At 42.6% G+C, this 21,405-nt stretch overlaps 1 protein-coding gene across 1 annotated transcript in view; it reads left to right on the forward strand.

The window, feature by feature from the left end:
• The window catches only part of LOC126365787 (ER degradation-enhancing alpha-mannosidase-like protein 3), a 205,687-nt gene that overhangs the window by 93,837 nt on the left and 90,445 nt on the right, over positions 1-21,405 (forward strand). Inside the window, exons 8-11 of the mRNA XM_050008363.1 lie at positions 767-970; positions 2,062-2,187; positions 3,352-3,456; positions 17,945-18,132. Of these exons, the coding sequence (XP_049864320.1) occupies positions 767-970; positions 2,062-2,187; positions 3,352-3,456; positions 17,945-18,132 (623 nt within the window). The remainder of the gene's footprint in view (positions 1-766; positions 971-2,061; positions 2,188-3,351; positions 3,457-17,944; positions 18,133-21,405) is intronic.

A 21,405-nucleotide genomic window follows, 5' to 3' on the forward strand; every position in this document is an offset into this window, starting at 1 on the left:
AGTTCTTTGGTGTTACATACATGTGAATTACAGCTCACTAGCTTCTTATTAATGGTTTTCAGTATGTCTGTTTCACGTTTTGCGTTGGCTTCTGGAATGGATGTACTGAAGAGACTTTGTACTAACATTGTGAAATATATGCTGCAGTTAAGAATGCAGAAAACGAGGAACTACTTCCCTTGTTTGCTATTTTCTGTGATCACTTGTCAATATTTAGTAAGCTGTGTTCATCCTACTTTACTGCCTGAACATTCTGCCTTTACATCATACGCTGTGTTGAATTTATTTTGACCAATGAGGCTCATGAGAACTGCTTCTATTACCATCTTCGCATACACGTTCCCAAGAGGTGTAGTGATTATTTGAATATTGTATATCTGTTGCTGGATATTTTAAAGTTGGTTGAGTGGATTAGATTAGTTTTCATTAATTGTCATTGGTGGGTTTTATTATTGTTCTTCTAAATCCAGTTTGTCAATAATAGAGCTTGTAACTTCTTCGTCCAGTTCCATTCCATGGTTATTTTAATTGCTCTTCAATTTTTTGGTCTTAATGTGATAGACATTTGACTACCAGCAGTTAAATATCTATAATCAACAATTGACTGACAACCCTCTGCTCATATCCTTTGACATTGTTTCTTTGGAATGCTACCATTGTTATGTAAAGAACAGCAGTTACTTCTAGCGCTCTCTCTCTCTCTCTCTCTCTCTCTCTCTCTCTCTCTCTCTCTCTTGTAATTTTGTTCTGTTTGTCATGTTTACAGGAAAAAGCACACAGAGCCATGGATGAACTCTGGAAATTGAGACACAGAAGTTCAGACCTTATGGGTACAGTTTTAAACATTCATTCAGGCGACTGGGTACGTCGTGACTCTGGTGTTGGAGCGGGAATTGATTCTTACTATGAATACTGCCTGAAAGCTTATATTTTGCTGGGTGATGAACGATATCTTGGTCGTTTCAACAAGGTTCGTATTTTGTCTTTGAAACTTTAATTTATTTTTAGAATCCAGATATATAATGGAGAACCAAATAAAGATTGCCCAGGAAACCATAGACTGGCATAAAATATTTAAATCTTAAAATAGTGCTAAATTTTGTAATCTGTGGCTGTGCCATCTGAGAGAAGACAGGAAAATATTTGGATGACATGAAGTCTCCCGAGTCAAGGGACACGCCAAGTACTTCGATCTACATTAGGCATTACATGTTGAGAGGAAATCAACAATGGGATTCTATTCTTAACTTGTCTCTGCTGTCTTATCCTTCATTGAAGTTCTTCATATGTTCATGTGATTGTAACTTAATTTTACAGATTACTTTCAATTGCGTAACTATAATAACTTTAATATTAATCTCAGTGAAAGGTTAATTTCACCTGGGATGATAAACTTGTATTGTGTGGTCTTATTTGTCTTATGAGATAGGTTTGTTATTTATATGTTTGACTTTTTGTGACATACAGTGGCACAAAAAGTCTCGTTAGCATGAAGCCTTCTGCGCACAATGGACAAACTCTCCCCCAAAAAATGTTTCCAGCACTGAAGTTATGTTGATTGGAATGTGGCTTCCACTCATTTAAAATTTACACTTGCTGAACATCTTGGGGTCTGTATCTTCTGCAAGCTAATATAACAGGCAGTATGAATTAAATATTTTTGCTTGTTATTGTTTGATATGGTTTGAATCACCTTCACATTGAAAACAATACTGAGTCTTTTAAACATTTAATTTAATAAGTTATGTTAAAAATTAATTTTGATTTTGTTAGAAAAATTCTTTACTGAATTCTATGAAGGCAATGAACTGTTGGCTGATTATGTATTCATTACAATGAGGTAACTAATCATCTGAAAGTTGGCAAAGAAAGATGGAAACTGGTGTTGCACAGTTGAAGTACCTTGCTTGACATGTCTTTGAACTGTTTGTTAGTTGAGTGCAGTGATACTGGTATTTTAAAACTGTTATGTAGTGAACATATAACGATCTTCATTTTGTCTGTTATTTTTACTTCCAAAAATTGTGAAGAGTGTCTGTAATTTTTTGTTCTTTCTTTCAGCACTATTCTGCTGTAATGAAATATGTTAGCCAAGGTCCACTGTTGCTTGATGTTCACATGCACCGTCCACATACAAACACTCGAAATTTTATGGATGCACTGTTAGCATTTTGGCCTGGATTGCAGGTATATTTTATTATAATCTTCTACAGTAGCACTAAATTACTTGTAGTTTTTGGTTGTTGTTAAAAAACAGAATGAGTGTAGATCTAGACATTGTCGTAGACTGGTTCCTGTTACAACAAATATTTGTGATTAAACTGACTTTATGATTTCCATTTTAGTGAAGACAGTCAGGACCAAGCCGTCTTGAAAAAGCCAATTTTTTTCAATGCGTCACATGCTTGCTTTTTAAGTGCAAACTTGAGAACACGTCTAAACATCCTCTCCTTCCACTCCTGAAATATTGGTAATCAAGTCACGTAATTGATGTTAGGGAGCTACTCAAAAGAAACCTGTGTGTTTTATGTTCTTGTAACAATGCCTACACATCATTTGTCTCAATATTTCTTTTTGCTATTTTGGTTATCATTTTCTCACTTCTACAAAAATAATGATTATTCATAAATAATCCAGTCAAAATTGAATGCCAGCCACTAATTTATTAATTTAAAAATGCCACAGCTGGTTCCTTGTAGCCCCTGTTTCCTGCATGCACACGTCAGTCCAATCCAGCATTTTTGTAATGCCTCATTCAACATAACATTTTTATGCACCCCTGGCCCTCGACAAACAGACAAAGCAGATTCTCTTTGCAACTTATAAACCATGTGTTGGCATCAGTGGATCACAATGCACCCATGTTACAGGAAACTGCGAGATGTGCCAGCAAGGCTGTAATTTATATGTGGGTGGAGGAATATGACATGGGGAAGGGTGAGAAGGATTATAAGAAAGATGATTTTCATTTCCACCCACATCGATGAGTAGTCAAAGCCATGGTGAAGGATATGGTTTATTTGTTCCAGTCTGGGATGACAGTGGGTAATTTCTTCAGGGGGTGGGGGGCTGATTCTTTCCAGCTGGTTCCTGAGGGGCAGACAGATGATTGGGAGCATGTACTGATATGACATGGTAAAATTCTCTGTGTTGTTTATGTGCCTGTTAATGATTCAGGACCTCAACTACTTGGCGAGTTGTTATCTTTACAGCTTAAGTTATTTCATAAAGATATGTGTCACAAAACTGTGTTTGCTGATAGCTTATAAATATTGTTGAAAACTAAGAAATTGTGTTTGAATCAACATTTGTGATTAAATCTTGTCTGTTATGAAGTATTGATATTTACAGGTTTTAAAAGGCGACATCAAACCAGCTGTGGAAACACACGAAATGCTGTACCAAGTGATGAAAAGACATAATTTTATTCCAGAAGCATTCACCACTGATTTCCAGGTATTGAAAAAGATGTTTGATTAAAGTCATTGTCAGGATGAATGCTTATTTCAGTCATTCATTGTTTGAAATCTGTGTTTAAGCTGTGTACTGTTTTTACAATTTCTTATTGGTTCATGGTTTCTGAGTCGTCATTCTGCAGGGTTCTGAAGGAAGGTTGCTAATGAAAAAAACATTTACAAGCCTACAAAATCAAGCAATGGCAATATAGTGCTAACCAGAATGCAGTTCTTGAGTATTATTTTTTGTTTGTTGTATCATATTTTGAGTCTTTAAGGATGGAGCAAGTTATATTGGAAATGATAGTATTATCAAAAGTATCACAAGTACAGAACCCCCAGAGTTTAAACTTTGATTATGTGGACATTAGTTTTAACTCTATAAATGCTCACAAGAAACACCTTGAGTGAGAGGTCGTAAGTTCAGTCTTCAGTAAGGCTCATTTGAAAGTGTTGTGTTTGCCATTATGACAGGAAATACATTTGCTAGTAGTGAGTCACAATGTGCATTGCAAATGTGACAGAAAACAACTGTCTGGGAGATGCAGAGATCAACCTTCTGTGGGATGAATGTATTACACTTCACAAAGTGGACATCGTCGACTTTCAAGAAATGTGCAAAACAAACTATTAACTTGCAACATGAACGCCTTTCAATGATTCATCTCCAGTGATGACAAAGATTTGTGCTATCAAAATCAAAGGCAAACTCCTTGCGAGTTCCAACAAATTGTGTAGGACATCCAACTAGGTATTTACTCTTAAAGAATGCATATAGAATCATATTGGTGTAACAGGGTGATGTAAAATGTTGGAATGTGATGACATGCAACCAAATGCAAAACAGTCTGTTATGGAACTTATCATGACACTGACTTTCCCTTACAAATATCCAGAGGCTGAATTTATCCAGTGGTTCCAGGTGGTATGAGTTGCAATGTCACCCACTTTTCAGGAGGTGTAGCATACTCTTAACGGACTATGATTTTTGTACGCAGACCAGGAATCGAGCAAAAGCAAATTATTTTGACCAACTGTTGGGGAAAAAATATACCACAGTTGTTGTCCTCATATGTCCATTTTCCCACTCTTGCTTGCTGTGACATAAATATTCCCTACTGCCATTGAAAGATCACACACTTGAGTAAGAATCATAGGTGGCAGAGCAGCTCCAACTTCTTACAGCACAGTAAATAACTTTCCAACCAACTTACCATCCAGATTAACTGTCAGTAATTGTATATGAATGCGTTAAGGTATTGACGTTAGTTTATTCTGATGAAATTCTCTTGTTACCTCTAATTTCCAGGGCTTCTTTCCCCCCTGTTGGTTCGGGGGTAAGAATAGGCCCACGGTATTCCTGCCTGTCGTAAGAGCCGACTAAAAGGAGTCTCAAACGTTTTGGCCTTGTGAGATGGTCCCCTAACGGGTTTGACCTCCATCCTTCTAAATTTTCCGAAGAGCGAGCCGATTGGGGAAGGGCGCCTTACAAGGAGCGATGTGTCCATCATGCATTACCATCTCTAGCCAGGTTTGTCGTCATCGCTTAGCAGTCCCGCTCACCTACCATCTCTTGGGTGTGGATTTGTTCTTGGGTTCAGTTTATTGCAGTCTGCTATGCTGTGTCGCTTTATGCGCCAATGATGATATTGGACTACATCACCTGAAATCCAGCACGGTAGCCAGTCCGTTGTGGTGGGGCCGCCATGTACCCTGTTGGTTGTAGCCCCCTGACTACACAGGGATTGCTCTGCTGATGCCAGCGCCGTTAACTCCCCACGTATGCCAAGGAGTAGATGCCTATCTCCTTGGGGCATTGGGACTCCCGGCAATGGCCATCCTGCCAGGTGGTCGTTGCTGAGGCTGGGTGGCGCCCGTGGGGAGGGCCCTTGGTCGGAGTAGGTGGCATCAGAGCGGATGACCCGCAATGAAGCGTGGTACATCATCTCTTGCTGGCGGCCAGCCGCCAGCAGTCTCTAAGCGTTTCAGGGCTCAATACAACGCAACTACATATGACCCCAAATCGTTCCCCTCCCTGGCTACACCATGGGAGGAACGAAAGACTAAGGATGCCAGCGAAACATACTCGCCCCGCTACCTGGTGTGTACGAGAGCTGATGGTGAATCCTTTAATCCATGAAGCCTCAGTTCTTCGTCGAGCACTTAGGACAAGTTCAGGGAGGTGGAGGGCTTGTCCAAAATGCGCTCGGGCTCGGTTTTGATCAAATCGGCGTCTTCCGCCCAGTCCCGCCGGTTACTCGATTGTAACAAGCTGGGGGATATTCCGGTTACAATCACGCCCCATAAGAGTCTTAATATGGTCCAGGGCATAATATTCCATCGGGACCTTCTATTGCAGTCCGATGTCGAGCTTCGCGCCAATTTAGAGCGGCGAGGTGTTCACTTCGTCCGGCGCGTACATCGTGGTCCAAGGGATAAGCAGATTGCCACCGGTGCCTTCATCTTGGCCTTCGAGGGTGATACTTTACCTGAGAAGGTCAAGGTGATGGTCTATCGTTGTGACGTCAAGCCATATATCCCTCCCCCGATGCGGTGCTTTAAGTGCTGGAAGTTCGGGCATATGTCTTCCCGCTGTACTTCCAGCCTCACATGTCGAGATTGTGGACGCCCATCACATCCCAATACTCCATGTGCTCCGCCTCCCATCTGTGTAAACTGCGGAGAGCACCACTCGCCTTGCTCGCCGGACTGCAGGATCTTCCAGAAAGAGCGCAAAATCATGGAGTATAAGACCCTGGACCGCCTGACATACACTGAGGCCAGGCAGAAGTTCGAACGCATCCATCCTGTTCGAATGACTGCCTCTTACGCCGCGGCTACTACTGTTATGGCCCCATTAGCTCTCCCTCAGACTGCCACCTCTCAGAGCCGGAATGCTACACCTGCCCCCTTGATGGTGGGGGGCACTTCACTCCCTGCTGCTCCTGCACTACCTGCCTCAGGAGCAGCAACCCCCCAACCATCGGGGACATCAGTCCCCACTTCTAAGCTGGGGAAGCCTCAAACTTCCCCGGCTCGAATAGCACGGAAAGGGTCCCTTGGGTCCCTTCCTTCCCAGGTTTCCGCCTCTGGGAAGGGTGACGTCAGCCAATGGAAGAAAAGCAGACCAGCGGCTGGTCGCAGGGCTTCCCGCTCCTCCTCCGTCCCGGAGACTGACTCGCTGGAGCCCTCCCAGCCAATGAAACCCAAGGACCAGAGAGACAAGAAGAAGACCTCTAAGGCCAAGGAACACACGGTGGCATCCACCCCACTGCTCCCTACAGGCCCTGCGTCCGAGGATAAGGTGGAGATCCGGGCGTCCGCTGAGGACCTGGATCTCGCCGGACCCTCAGACACCATGGAAGCAGATTGTACTGGTCCTCCATCGGTGGCAGCAGGTGACCCAGTGGCGTGATCTGCCTCCTCGGTCCCTTCACGCCTTTTTCGGACATGGACAAAGCGATACTCCAGTGGAACTGCAGCGCTTTTTTCCACCACCTTGCTGAGCTTCGCCAACTCATCAGCAGTCACCCTTTCCTCTGCATTGCCCTACAGGAAACTTGGTTTCCGGCAATGCGGACCCCTGCCCTACGTGGGTATCGGGGTTATTACAAGAACCGGGCAGCTTATGAGAGGGTATCTGGTGGAGTTTGCGTCTACATCCTTAACTCTGTCTACAGCGAATGTGTACCTCTTCACACACCTTTAGAGGCTGTCGCTGTAAGGATGTGGACGCCTCAGCCTATTACTGTCTGCAGTTTGTATCTTCCGCCAGATGGTGATGTCTCGCGTCATGTGTTGGCTGCATTGATAGCACAACTGCCTCCTCCTTTTGTGTTACTGGGCGACCTTAACGCTCATAACCCCCTGTGGGGTAGCGCCGCGATTACTGGCCGGGGTAGAGATGTCGAGACTCTTCTCTCGCAGCTTGACCTCTGCCTCTTAAACACGGGAGAGCCGACACATTTCAGCGTAGTCCATGGCACATTTTCGGCCATCGACCTTTCTATCTGCAGCCCCGGACTTTCACCATCCATCCACTGGAGTGTCCATGACGACTTACGTGGTAGTGACCATTTCCCCATCTTTCTGTCACTACCACAGCGTCACTCTTCTGAACGCCCCTCCAGATGGGCTCTGAATAAGGCTGATTGGGGCTTGTTCTCCTCTCTCACCACTATCGCACCTCCTTCCCCTGACACCATTGATGCGGTGGTTCAGTCGGTCACCACCGGCATCGTTTCTGCGGCGGCATCTGCGATTCCCTGTTCATCCGGGTCCCCTCGGCGGAGGACTGTGCCTTGGTGGGCGCCCGAGATCGCAGAGGCGATTAGAGATCGCAGAGGCGATTAGAGATCGCCGGCGGGCTCTTCAACGCCATAAGCGGCACCCGTCCTTGGAGAACCTCATCGTTTTTAAACAGCTCCGTGCCCGTGCCCGACGCCTTATTCGCCAACGGAAGCAGGAGTGCTGGGAACGGTATGTTTCCACTATTGGCGTCCATACTTCTGCATCGCAGGTTTGGGCTAAGATTAGGCGACTCCATGGCTATCGGCCACCTGTCTCTGTCCCTGGGCTTTCGCTGAATGGAGTGGTGTGTCCTGACTCCGACACGATTGCGGACGGGTTAGCAGCGCATTTTGCTCAGTGTTCCGCATCTACGAATTACCCACTGGCCCTCCGCTCCCGGAAAGAGCGGTTGGAAAGATGGAGGCTTTCCTTTCACACGCGCCACGCGGAGTCGTACAATGCTCCTTTCAGCGATTGGGAATTCCAGAGTGCACTATCTGCTTGCCCTGATACGGCTCCTGGGCCAGACCGCATCCACAGCCAGATGCTGAAACACCTCTCTGTGAATTGCCAGCGGCCTCCTAGATGTTTTCAACCGCATCTGGGTTGAGGGTGTGTTCCCGTCTCAATGGCGAGAAAGCATCGTCCTCCCCGTGTTGAAACCTGGCAAAAACCTGCTGGAGGTGGACAGCTACCGCACCATAAGCCTCACCAACGTTCTTTGCAAGTTGCTAGAACGTATGGTGAGCCGGAGGTTGAATTGGCTCCTCGAGTCTCGAGGCCTTCTGGCTCCGTCTCAGGGTGGGTTCCGTAAAGGCCGCTCTGCCGTTGATAATCTGGTGTCCCTAGAGTCTGTTGTCCGTACAGCCTTTGCATGCCGCCAACATCTGGTTGCCGTCTTCTTCGACATGCGGAAGGCGTACGATACGACTTGGCGATATCACATCCTGGCCACACTTCATGGGTGGGGTCTTAGGGGCCCGCTCCCGATTTTTATTCAGAATTTTCTGTCGTATCATTCCTTCCGCGTGCAAGTTGCTGCGTCCCATAGTTCCTCCCGGGTCCAGGAGAACGGGGTCCCACAGGGGTCTGTCCTCAGTGTCTCCCTGTTTTTAATTGCGATCAATGGGCTCGCTGAGGCGGTGGGATCGTCCGTCGCAGCTTCGTTGTATGCAGACGACTTCTGCCTCTACTACAGCTCCGCTGGCATTGCAGTTGCTGAGCGCCAGCTGCAGGGCGCTATCCGCAAGGCGCAGTCGTGGGCTGTAGCGCACGGCTTCCAGTTTTCGGCCGCTAAGACCTGCGTTATGCATTTCTGCCGGCGTCGCACGGTTCACTCTGAGCCACGCCTTTACCTTGACGGTGAACCTCTTGCTGTGGTAGAGACGCATCGGTTCTTGGGACTGGTATTTGATGCCCGGTTGACTTGGCTGCCTCATATTAGGCAGCTTAAACAAACATGCTGGCAGCATTTAAACGCTTTCCGTTGCCTTAGCCACACCGGATGGGGTGCCGATCGGTCCACCCTTCTCCGGCTGTATCAAGCGCTGATCCAGTCCTGCCTTGATTATGGGTGTGTGGCTTATGGTTCGGCATCGCCATCAGCATTGCAATTGCTGGATCCCATCCATCACTGCGGGATCCGAGTCGCCACAGGAGCATTTCGGACAAGCCCTGTTGACAGCTTACTTGTGGAGGCTGGTGTTCCTCCATTGCGGATCCGGCGCGACCGACTTCTGGCCGCTTATGCTGCTCACGTTTGTAGCTTGCCAGGGCATCCCAACTACAGTCTCCTGTTCCCGCATACGATCGTCCATCTTCCAGACAGGCAGCCCCGGTCAGGGTGTACGATCGCGGTTAGCATCTGGGCTCTACTGTGTGGGATTGAGTTTTTTCCTCTCCCGCCTGTTTTCCAGGCCAATCTCCATCTGTCCCCTTGGTGTGTGCGCCGACCATGCATTCGGCTGGATTTGGCACAGGGTCCGAAAGACTCGGTCCCTCCTCCGGCCCTCCGCCGCCGCTTTGTTTCTCTCCTTGCCGAGTTTCCCGGATCTGCCGTGGCCTATACCGACAGTTCGATGGTCTCTGGTCGCACTGGTTACGCTCTTACTCTAGAGGATCATTGTGAGCAACGGTCGCTGGCACCCGGACACAGTGTATACACTGCCGAGTTGGGTGCCATCTATCGCGCCCTAGAGTATATCCGCTGCCGCTCAGGTGAGTCCTTTGTCATCTGTAGTGACTCTCTGAGTGGTTTACGAGCTCTTGACCAGTGCTTTCCTCGTTCCCATCTGGTGATGGCCATCCACGAGTCGCTCCATGCTCTTGCCCGTTGCGGCCGCTCCGTGGTCTTTGTTCGGACCCCAGGTCATGTCGGCATCCCGGGCAATGAGCGGGTTGACACGCTGGCTAAACAGGCAGTGAGTTCACCGGCTCTGGAACTCGGCCTTATGGAGTGTGATCTCCTGTCGCTTTTGCGCCAGAAAGTGCTTGGTGCCTGGGGTGACGAGTGGCGCACCCTGCCCACGCCCAACAAACTTCGGGCGGTGAAGGAGACGACCAGTGTGTGGCGCTCCTCCATGCGGGCCTCTCGGAAGGACTCTGTCGTCCTCTGCCGGCTGCGCGTTGGCCACACGTGGCTGACGCACGGCCATTTGTTGCACCGGGAGGACCCACCGCTATGTCGCTGCGGGGCAGCTCTGACGGTGGTCCACATTTTGGTGGACTGCCCGCTTTTAACAGGACTCAGGCAGACGTTTGCGCTGCCTGATACCCTCCCTGCCCTTTCATGTGATGACGTTGCTATGGCGGACCTCGTGTTGAGTTTTATTCGGGCAGGGGGTTTTTATCGTATGATTTGAGTGTTTGTCCTTTTATTTCCTGTATTGACTTGGGCCTTTGGCCTGTGGTTTTAAACTGTGGGTTTTAATGTCATTTGGTGGTTGGCTTTTCCTTATTTTCATGGTCGGCCAACCACCTTCACACTCGGTGTGATTTTAGTTCCGTTTGTCTGGTCTTTGTCTGTCTTTCTTGTATTGTGTCGTCCCTTGTCTCAGTTCTCCGTTTTTAACGACTGACAGTTTTTATTTCGTGTGATTTTATCGTGGAACAAGGGACCGATGACCTTAGCAGTCTGGTCCCTTCAATCCCACACCCAACCAACCAGGACTTCTTTCATTTGCATTTCCTCTTCAAGTCCCAACTGGTCAGAGTTGAAAACGAATTCCTTACTGAATGATGGGATAAGTTTGTTTATCTTATGTACAAATTTTTGGAACAATTCTGCAGTTTGCTGTGCATCAAGAAGGTGACACTTTGTTTGAAATTTCATAATCATCTTCTAATTCTGCAACACTGTTTGCAACTATCCACTGCTTCCCTGGAAATCACTGTAATCTATGCCAAGCACAATTTGATGTGCGTAATGTAGTAGGTCACTATTGTGCATACCCTGTAAATTGTTTTGAGCATTCTTGAAATGTGCAAAAACCAGTGTTTGTAATAGGTGTGCCTTGCCCTCCATTGAATATCCATAGTTTTTCTTATGCACGAAACTGTAATATTGCTGCGGACTTATTCAAAATATGTTAATAATCGTGGTTTTTTTGTTTTTGTTTTTACCCCCATGTGTATGATCTTCTTTGTATGTAATCATGTTAAGTACCCACTCCTTGGACAGCAATTGTCCTTTACTGTATTTCACTGGAGACAGGATTTGTGGTGCCCTGTTCAACAAGGATGATAACTACATGACTTTTCTGATGAAATGTTAACTGCAGCAACTGTTGTTGTAGATATAATGCAGTGTTTGCATTGTTTAGTGTTGCCATTGCTCTGTTTTCTATAAACACCACTGGCATTGTAGTACTCTTGTGGGTTAAACGTCGACTAAACAGTTTGACTATGGTCCCTCGCCTTATGCTGTGCTCACCATTGGATACTTCCAGTCCTGCGCCCTGTTGTCGTTTGCGGGCAATATTTTGTTTGCATGGTAGATAATATGTAGGGCATTGAATGCCGTAAACATCATTGGCCTTTTACAAACTTGCATTCAGGGGGTTAATTGTTTGTACTAACAATGTATTCCATTTTCCTTGTTAGCAGTCGTATAAGAATATTGTGCTGTGTTCTTGTGCTCTTCACCCCAGCCACGTCTAGTGAGCCTGCCGACTGGAGCTTACTTCATCTTTTCCCTTGTACAATCTTCTGAACAGAAAAACAAAGATTTATGTGAATAGTGCACATTCTGTGATCTACAAAAGCCTGCGATTGTGACTTACTACTAGTCGTTATTATGCCAGCCTTAGTGAGGCATTTCACATAACTGTGTGTACTGTGGTAACTAAAGAAACATGTATAATAACTACAGGAAACATACAGAAAAACCAGTGAATCAATACAAAGGAGTTGCTGTGTATTAAGAATATTTCTTCATGTACCTTAGTGTGCATAGTGTTTAAAAGAATGAATGAGGATAGCCAATAAAGACCTGTGAATGGATTTATGTGGAAGATACTACATAATTGGAACAGTACTGCAGAAATGCTAAACAAGTCACTTAGTAAAATGTCATCAGCTGTTGAATGCATGACTTTAATTTTATGTGATTCAAAATAACCCATCCTCAGGTATTAGATATATCAAGCTGTACAGATGAGTTACATGTTACATACGCAACTGTCAGAGGCAGACATTCTGATGATGGGTTATCCTGAAATGCATAATATTAGTAATCCATTCACCAGCTAAAGACATTTTACTTAATTCCCTATTCAGCATTGTGCAGTACTGTTCGCATTATAGAACATACTACAGTAATCTTGTTCAGTTGCAATATAGGGGCTGTTATCGTGGTGTGCACATAAGAATGTGGCAGCACGATGCGCGTGTGTGTGTGTGCGCGAGAGAGAGAGAGAGAGAGAGAGAGAGAGAGAGAGAGAGAGAGAATAATTTGTGGTGCTGGCATTGTGCTTTCTGTCTGTCTGACACCTCATTCTCAAGCCACTGGTTGGTTGGTTGATGATTCATTGATTTGGGGGATAGGACCAAACAGTGAGGCATTGGTCCCATCAGATTAGGGAAGGAAGTTTGCTGCCATTCCCTTTCAAAGGAACCATTGTGGCCTTTTCCCGAGTTGAATTTAGGGAAAGCATGGAAAACCTAAATCAGAATGGCAGGATGCGGGTTTGAACCATCATTCTCCCGAATAGGAGTTCAGAGTGCTAACCTCTGCACAACCTCACTTGGTAAGCTGTTGCTTACCCTGGTAACTGGCAATACATGAGTGAGTGCTGCACCAGGCCACTGTGTCTGCTACTGATTGTTGCAAGTAGAATCAGAAAACTATCGCTCTTGGTTCTTACCATAACACTTGTCACAATGCCTTAAGTCACCTATAAAGAACACTATAGGGGCTAAGTACTGTCACCATACATAAACTAACATGAAAATCAACTCTAAGGCCACATGCTATGTAAGTAACTGGCAATTCCCAGCAGCTTCAGGCAACAAAACACTACTGCAGGTTTAGCTGTGTGATTGTCCTATGTTAGCGACATATGTCTCCTTGCTTGTGATTCACTACAATGGGCAACGTTTGAAATCTTGAATCTTGTTGCTGGAGCACGGAAGTATTGGAGTGGATGCTCCAGAAGCTATGAAAGCTATTTACAGAGAGCTCTTTGGTGAAAAATTTTAAGTCTGCCACATCTTACAGCATGATAGCTCAACTCAATAAGGGACTAAATTTCTTTTCATTATTCCTCATAGTTAATGTGCTGCAGGAAACTAAGCAGCATAAAGTTTTTAAAAGTATGCAGAGGTGAAAATGCATTGTTTATACATCGTTTATAGTTAATCATCATATTTCATAAACAGTTCAATATACCGCATTGAGGTTTTAGGCAAATGACAGCACATGAAAGACGTTGTATTTCACCGTATAATTAACACTTGAAATATTTTGGTCAAATGTTTGAGCAAAGTGAAAACAAGGCTTCCTGTAAGTTACACAGTGGCTTTTTGTCCAGATTTTCATAGCCAAACAAAGGGTAAGAAATGGGATATCAGAGTGACTAGCTTGAACAGTTGTTTTGCAGGAAAAAAATGTAATTGCTTGAAAGTAATCAGGATAATCAAGGGTAGCTTAGTGATTTGATGGAAAATTGAAATATTTCATGAACAGCTGCTGCTAGCTCTGTGCATGAAGTTTCAAAAAGTTCATCTCTTCAAGTCGTAGCTATTTTGCACATAAAAAGATACATTGGTGTGATATTTGACAGTAAAAAAAGCTCTTTCATAGCAGGTACTCAGTCTAGAACATTTTGAGAACTTAAGACGCTAGGAAGAAATGTGATGTGTCAGTAAGTTCATGCCTTCTGTATAAAATTTGGAAATAAATTTAAAAAGACATGATCTTTTCTAAAACAAATAAATTACAGAAACATTTGACATGCCTTTGAATGATGGTCAGAATGATGTACAGCAAATGAAATGCAATAGATTAGAGAAACATTTGACGTACCTTTGAATAATACTGAAAAAACATGCAAAGCAAATGATATGAATCAAATGTGTCTCTAAGCTATTTTGTTTCTTACTTCTAGACAAATCATTTCATGAAAAGTTGGAACTTTTTCAAAAATTTTGTATGCTTTATATATGCAGACTATTTAAATTAATTGAAACACTTGGCTGTAACATTGATTGCTGATGAATTACATTCACAACAATCAAACATCAGTAAAATTTCATCATTGGTCAATGTTTTTGTCAAGAATTTAATGTGTGTGATATTCTGGGAATGGTGGGTATATGCTTAAAGCCAAAGTTCTTTGGCAAGACCTTAAAAATATACTTTAAAATGCAATGTAAAGAGTATAAACAGAGCTTAATACACAGAACAAGTTATAGGGTAGTAATTGAGTCCGTTAATAAGTTAATATATAAGAAGTAACTGGGTCCGAACCCAGGACCTACAATGATTAAAATTACTAGCAAAGGCAGTACCCCTGTACCGTGGATAAATTGTAGGAAAAGTAACTCATTTTTCCATTCTTCTGTTAGTCAGTCATTCTTCAGAAAATAGGTTGTTGAAAGTTCAAGGTCATGTAAGAAACACTTGTCTTTAATTCATTATTGAGATAGTTGAATGTATCTCTGCTCATCCACGTATCTACACAGAATGTCTGGTCTTTAATTCATTAATAAAATAGTTGAATGTATATCTGGTGATTCACATACATTCAAAGAATTTGTCTGCTGATCTTCAATGATGATGATATAAATTGTGAACTTTTCCATGAAGATTCCTCCCATCGTAAATTTTATGCACACTGCTCCTTTTTCGCTGTAGGTCCATAAGTAAAGCTAGTTTTTTTTTTATCTTACTCTTGAGCTATAGTCTACTGTTTATGCGTGCCATTTATAGAAACACCTGGTCTGTTCTAATAGCCATCTTGTAGTTGGATTTTGTCGCTCACACACAGCTCACCCAGTGAAGCTTCATACCACCCAGTGAAACTTCATATCAGCCAGTGCTAACACCTGTAGCTGGAGTGTCACACGTGCAACCCTCACTCACTGTTGGTCGCTTCTGTCACTTAAACAGGTCTCAATCTTAATGCTCTTCATACCCACCCAGTGTGGATGCTACAGGCAGAATGATGCTGGTGGCGGGACTGTCACATGTTACACTACTCCTTGCCACTTTGCCTCACCCTACCACCTGCTTTCTTATGTGGCACAATGTGCCACTGCTCACCCACTTTATTTCTTCATTTGTTGTCCTCGGTGTCAAGGTACTGACTGTAAAATTAGGGGGTAAAAGTGCAACTACTGCCTACTGTAAATATTGTATCCAATAGATGCACATTTGCGTTTCACACTCTCTTACTTTCACTGTTCACAACCCCCCAATATTACACAGTTATATGGCCAGTGGACTATTATTTCAACTTTCCATAAGCCTCATTAATAGATTGCAGGTGAGCATCCACACACTGCTACAATAGTTAACTGTCGAGTATCTGTGAGCAGTAAAAACCTAACCACAAAGTTCACAGTTCTCGAAGAATGGAAAGGTATGTATGGAGCAAACACTGTCACTGTTTTGAACAGACGGCCTAATTGTGTAACACTTAATACATGTTAAGTTGACGCATTGTTGTCATTCTAACCAACACAGGTTCCTCATATGAAACTCGGCCGTGGACTGACTGTCTCGTGACCAAAATTTGGGCCCTTATATATCATCACAATAATCGGTACTGAAATTACACATTGTTCGAAGTTACATTTACAGAAATTACAATTAAAACTTAGTTCAATTAACTGAATATATCAAAAAATTGCGTCTTTTTAACAGTTTCTTGTACTGCAAGAGTTAGGCTGAATTATTTGTTTAAATCATGAAATTAACATGCATAGTTAAGCAAACAATACTTTTGACAAAACTGGTAATTACTTTGGATACGAAGATAGTAACTGTTCTCGAAAGAACAGATACCATTGATGACCGTGCAGATTCTCTAGAATAAATTATAATTAATTGAATTCCTCAGCAGCCAACAGGTGTTGTTGACATACCTTGATAGGGACAGCTGAAAATGTATGCCTCAACCGTGACTCGAACCCGGGATCTCCTGCTTACATGGCAGACGCTCTATCCATCTGAGCCACCGAGGACACAGATGAATAGCGCAACTGCTGGGAAGCGTGCAAGGGATAAGTTTCTGCAGTTGCACTATTCATCTGTGTCCTCGGTAGCTCAGATGGATAGAGCATCTGCCATGTAGGCAGGAGATCCCGGGTTGAGTCCCAATCGGGGCTCACATTTTCAGCTGTCCTATCAAGGTATGTCAACAACACCTGTCGGTAGCCGAGGGTTTCAATTAATTATCACTTAATTACTTTGGAATTAATTAAGGGCTGGCTTTGCTAACATGTTTTCAAATATAACCAAATAGATACTTCAAAATAACTAGTATTTCGTCTTCCAAATATTTATAATTAGTACAGGATTTATATTTCTTTATAAGTCAACAATAGAATTTAAGTTATGAAACAATCACTGCTTTCGCCCTATAATGAAAGATACTAATCATAAATAATCAAAATAAATTAGAAAATCAAGTACATACATAAAACTAAGTACAAAATTAGATATGGTGTTATGTTCTTCAGAAATGAGGGCCATCTATGTCTTTTATGAAATGCAGATTATATTCACATATGTTAATAATAATTAGTCAAAAGTGAAAAAATGAATTTGAGGAGGCAGATGGCAAAACAAGAGGGGAAGTAAAAATATCCCAGTTTGCTTCGTAACGACGACTAAAGCTGACTGAAAGTGCCATTGTGTCATATAAGGCGAAAGCACCATTGTAAACTACACACACTGAAAGCTGCTATCCAGTAATTAAATGTTACATTTTGGTTCTTTTTACATCAATGATTATGAGGAGTATTTGGTGTATAAAAGTTTTTGGAAAACTCTAAAAGATAATCTCAACGGTCGTGAATTGTCTTGGGACCCTTCCATGGGCCTTTACATTGGTCTCTTGCTATATTGCATGGGCAGTGAACTGCATAAGATTGCTGATCATTCTTACTCTTGGTATTGCTTAGTGTTTCTTCCATTGTCTTTGTGTATCATAATTAGAAGTTCTATCTTACCTAGGGCCACTTTGTGGCATTTCTTCTACTTCAGAAAATGCAAGTGTATGGTTACTTCTAATAGTCATTATTTCATGAGTACATTGGTAGCAGCCATTGTTGCATAATAAATCCAATGAAAGTCACTTAAAAAGTGCCAACAGTGCAGAACATAAAGTTCACACTCTAGATCTCCTTAGAAATATGGCGGCTCGTAGCTTCGTATCTAGCTCCATAAATGTATGTTTGGATTTAGAAACAGTCAGACTTTTGTTACCATCATCAGTTCATGCAAATGAAGCACTTAAATTCACCTTTTAATGTGAGTAAATAGAGAACAAATTATATTTTTACACTTTTCCCATTTTATGTCTTGTTCTTGATAGAAAATACTTGGTAGTGGTGATTAGAACAATTTGTACGACATGTGTTCATCATTTAAGCTTCATTTTACATCTGAATATTACAGTGTTTGTTGCATAAGTATTATGTATTGTGAAATTACATGTTTTTTTTTTTTTTTTATTTATGCATTGTATTTATAGGTCCATTGGGGACAGCATCCTCTGAGGCCAGAATTTCTGGAGTCTACCTATTTCCTCTACAGAGCTACAGGAGATCCATATTATTTGGAAGTAGGACGTTCAGTGCTTCGTAGTTTGCAGAAGTATGCTCGTGTTCCTTGTGGATATGCAGCAGTGAAAGATGTCCGAACTGGTTTACATGAAGACAGGTACAGCCCACAATTTCCAAAAGAGTGTGAACAGTGAATTAGTGTTTTACAGTGTTCTTCTCTTCACAAATTGATTACATCAGTGCGTGTTATTTTTGACATACATAGTAATATTAAAAAAGTTACGTTCACAAATAAATGTGAGAAATGACACATTACACTATCATTCACTCAGCCTTTGTGCCGCATGACAGGAGTTTAAGGTATTCGGCTGTAAAAATCTGTGAATAGTGATGTGAAAAATCTAACTTCAGACACAAGCCGCAATCATATCTGGTTGACAACTCTTTCTCCTCCATAGCCAAGTTTCTGAATAAATCAGTCTGTAGAAGGGTGGTTTGAAAAGTTCTCGGAATGGAATAGAAAAAAAGTACTTACATCACTGAAACATTTTTAATTTTTCAATGTAGTCTCTTTGTAGATCAATGCACTTTGTAGATTAATGCACTTTCTCCAACTATGTTCTAGTGCCTTGATTCTATCTTGAAAAAGAGTTTCCTCCAAACCCGAAAAATAGTTGTCAACTCTGGCTATCAATTCTTCATTTGAAGTGAATGTTCATCCACCAAGAAGTATTTTCAGTTTTGGGAAGAGATGGAAGTATGATGGAACCATATCAGGTGAAGAAGGTGGTATGGCAACAATTCATACCTTAGCTTGTGTAAGTCTGCCATGGCGATGGCACGTGTGTAGGTGTGCACATTGTCTTGATGGAAGATGACTTTCTTCCTTGCTATACCTTGCCTTTTTTCACATATCTTTTGTTGCAATTTGTCCACGAGGTTAGCATAGTATTCTCCAGTAATTGTTTGCCCAGTGGGGAAATAATCTACAAACAGAATCCCCTTCGCATCCCAGAACACTGATGCCGTGACCTTTCCCACTGAAAGAATTGTCTATGCTTTCTTCGGTGGTGGAGAATCAGCATGTTTCGACTGCTTTGACTGTTGTTTTTCATTTCTCCTAAAATGGGCCATACATTGTTCCAATATGTCCATTCTCATGCGTTTTTAATCCAGTGTCAATTCCTAAGTTAAAATGTTATATACCCTTTTAGATGATGCCTGGCAAGCATAAGCAGTTTCACTCACTTTCAATTGGCTATCCTCCGTGACCATCTTGTGCGCTTTTGCAATGATTTCTGAAGTAGTGACACATCCTGGCCTACCACTGCATGGATCATCATCTAAGATCTCCCAAACAAATTTAGATTCATTTGTCCACTTGGCAACAGTTGAATATGAAGGAGCAGAGTCCCTCCAGTGTATTCTGGAAATCAGCATGAATGTCTTTTGCTTTCATACCTTTGTTCACAAAGTACTTAATCACTGCTTGAATCTCAATTTTTTCCATCTTCTCAAATCACAATGCAGAAACAACAACAGAACCACGTTACCACCACAGCTCTCTTCCAAGAGCACTGACATGGCACGTATTTACAGGCAACAGTCCAGTGGATATCACGTGAACAACTCATTGTGCTAGTGCTGATCTGTCGGGATGATCCGAGAACTTTTCGAACCACCCAAGTATCGCAGAAGCTGAGCAATGCCTAAGTGTTGTAAACAAGTACAAGTAGATTTAGCTTTCAGTATTTTTTGCAGAGGATTGACCAGCATGGAGAGCCGCGTTTAACCAGTAATCTGATTGGAAACCAATGATGTCACTACCAGCCTGCTCAGTCTAATCTACACTTAGTTTTCCTCCCCTGTGTTGAAATCAGTACAATTATATTGCAGCAGGTTTTGCAGAACTTCAAACAAATAGTCATTTGCATGTCATTTATTTATTTGTTTACTATATGCTCATTAGGCTTGTAATTTCATGACAAAAATGCCACTAGATGTTCACAGAACTTCTTGACAACTGTCAAAGCAGAATTATAAAGTTATGACGCACCATTGCAACATTTTGTGAATTTTAAAAATGAGTAAGGAAGAGGGAACCTGTCATGTATAGCCTATTAGTATTAACTATTCTGACTTTCTCTTGGAATGGTTTAGGAGAATCCAGACAAGACTGGATGGGTGCAGTGAACAATCATTCATCCTTAAACTTGAAACTTTCTGGCAGATTAAAACTATTTGTCATACCGGGAGTCGAACAGGTAACCTTAATTTCGGCAGGCAGCTCTGAGCATCCAGATGTGACTTAGGATCTGTTCTCACATCTTTTTTAGTACGTCTCACGTACCTCCCAAACTTCAGACGTTCGGTCTGTAGGCACATTGCTTGCAAAAGAAAAGATTCTGGTGTGGCACAGTAATTTAATTAGCTAGAAATTTAATCAATTCATGTATGATTTTTGAAACAAAATTTACTGTATGATTACTTTTATTGTTGTCAGACAGTTATATTTTTCACACGTACTTAACTATTTACAAAACACTAACAAATATATTTGTTATAAGTGGCTATACAGGGTGATTCCGTGATGATGTTATCAACTTACAGGGATGATGGAGAAAAGTAAATTATCAGTTTGAGGTAAGGGACCTGGTCTGGAAATGACTTGAATTGAAATTAATAAGTGAAAATCATTCTGATACCTCTGACAGTAAAATACATGTACCGGTACTGTTGTTGCTAAGGTCGAATCGTAGGCAATCCTGACGAGCACATAGATGTAGAGGTTGGAACAATAACTGAACTAATCCAATGCAGATAGAATACTGTGTACTGATATGAGCAATCCTGTTCAGCCATGAATGTACTGTAATAGACTGCAGTCGGTGTTTACAAGTTGAAGTACTAATGTTGATCAGCACTAACCAAATGGATTGTATCCAGTGACGGAACTTGCAGAAATCATTTCCGTGCATGGACAAGGCAGATGGAAACAGCAGAGAAGCAGAAAGGTCATACAGGGCCAAATATCTACATAGTAGACATCCAGCTCACATCATATTTCCATGATTGTTCTAGCAACTAAAACAGCTGGAGGAGGAGGTGTCTTTCTGCTGCATACCAGGGCACATGAGTACTGGTGGGAACAAAAGAGCAGATGTAGCAGCCAAGGAGGTTTGTTGTGATCCTCAGTTATTTCAGCGTGCCATTCCCCTGTATGCTGTCATTTCACTGTTGTGGTACAGAGTGATGTCGATGGGAAGACAAGTGGCTGGAAGTGACAAATAATAATCTGCCTCTAGTAAAACCCGCTAAGCAACCCCGGAGTACCTCCTTCCGGGCATGAAGACAGGATGAAGTCCTTGGTACTCATCAGTCCTCTGATGCATGACTTCTTGCTCTGGCACAGGGCCCTCCAGTGTGTGGT

Source organism: Schistocerca gregaria, chromosome 4, assembly GCF_023897955.1.
Source record: "Schistocerca gregaria isolate iqSchGreg1 chromosome 4, iqSchGreg1.2, whole genome shotgun sequence".
Lineage (NCBI taxonomy): Eukaryota > Metazoa > Arthropoda > Insecta > Orthoptera > Acrididae > Schistocerca > Schistocerca gregaria.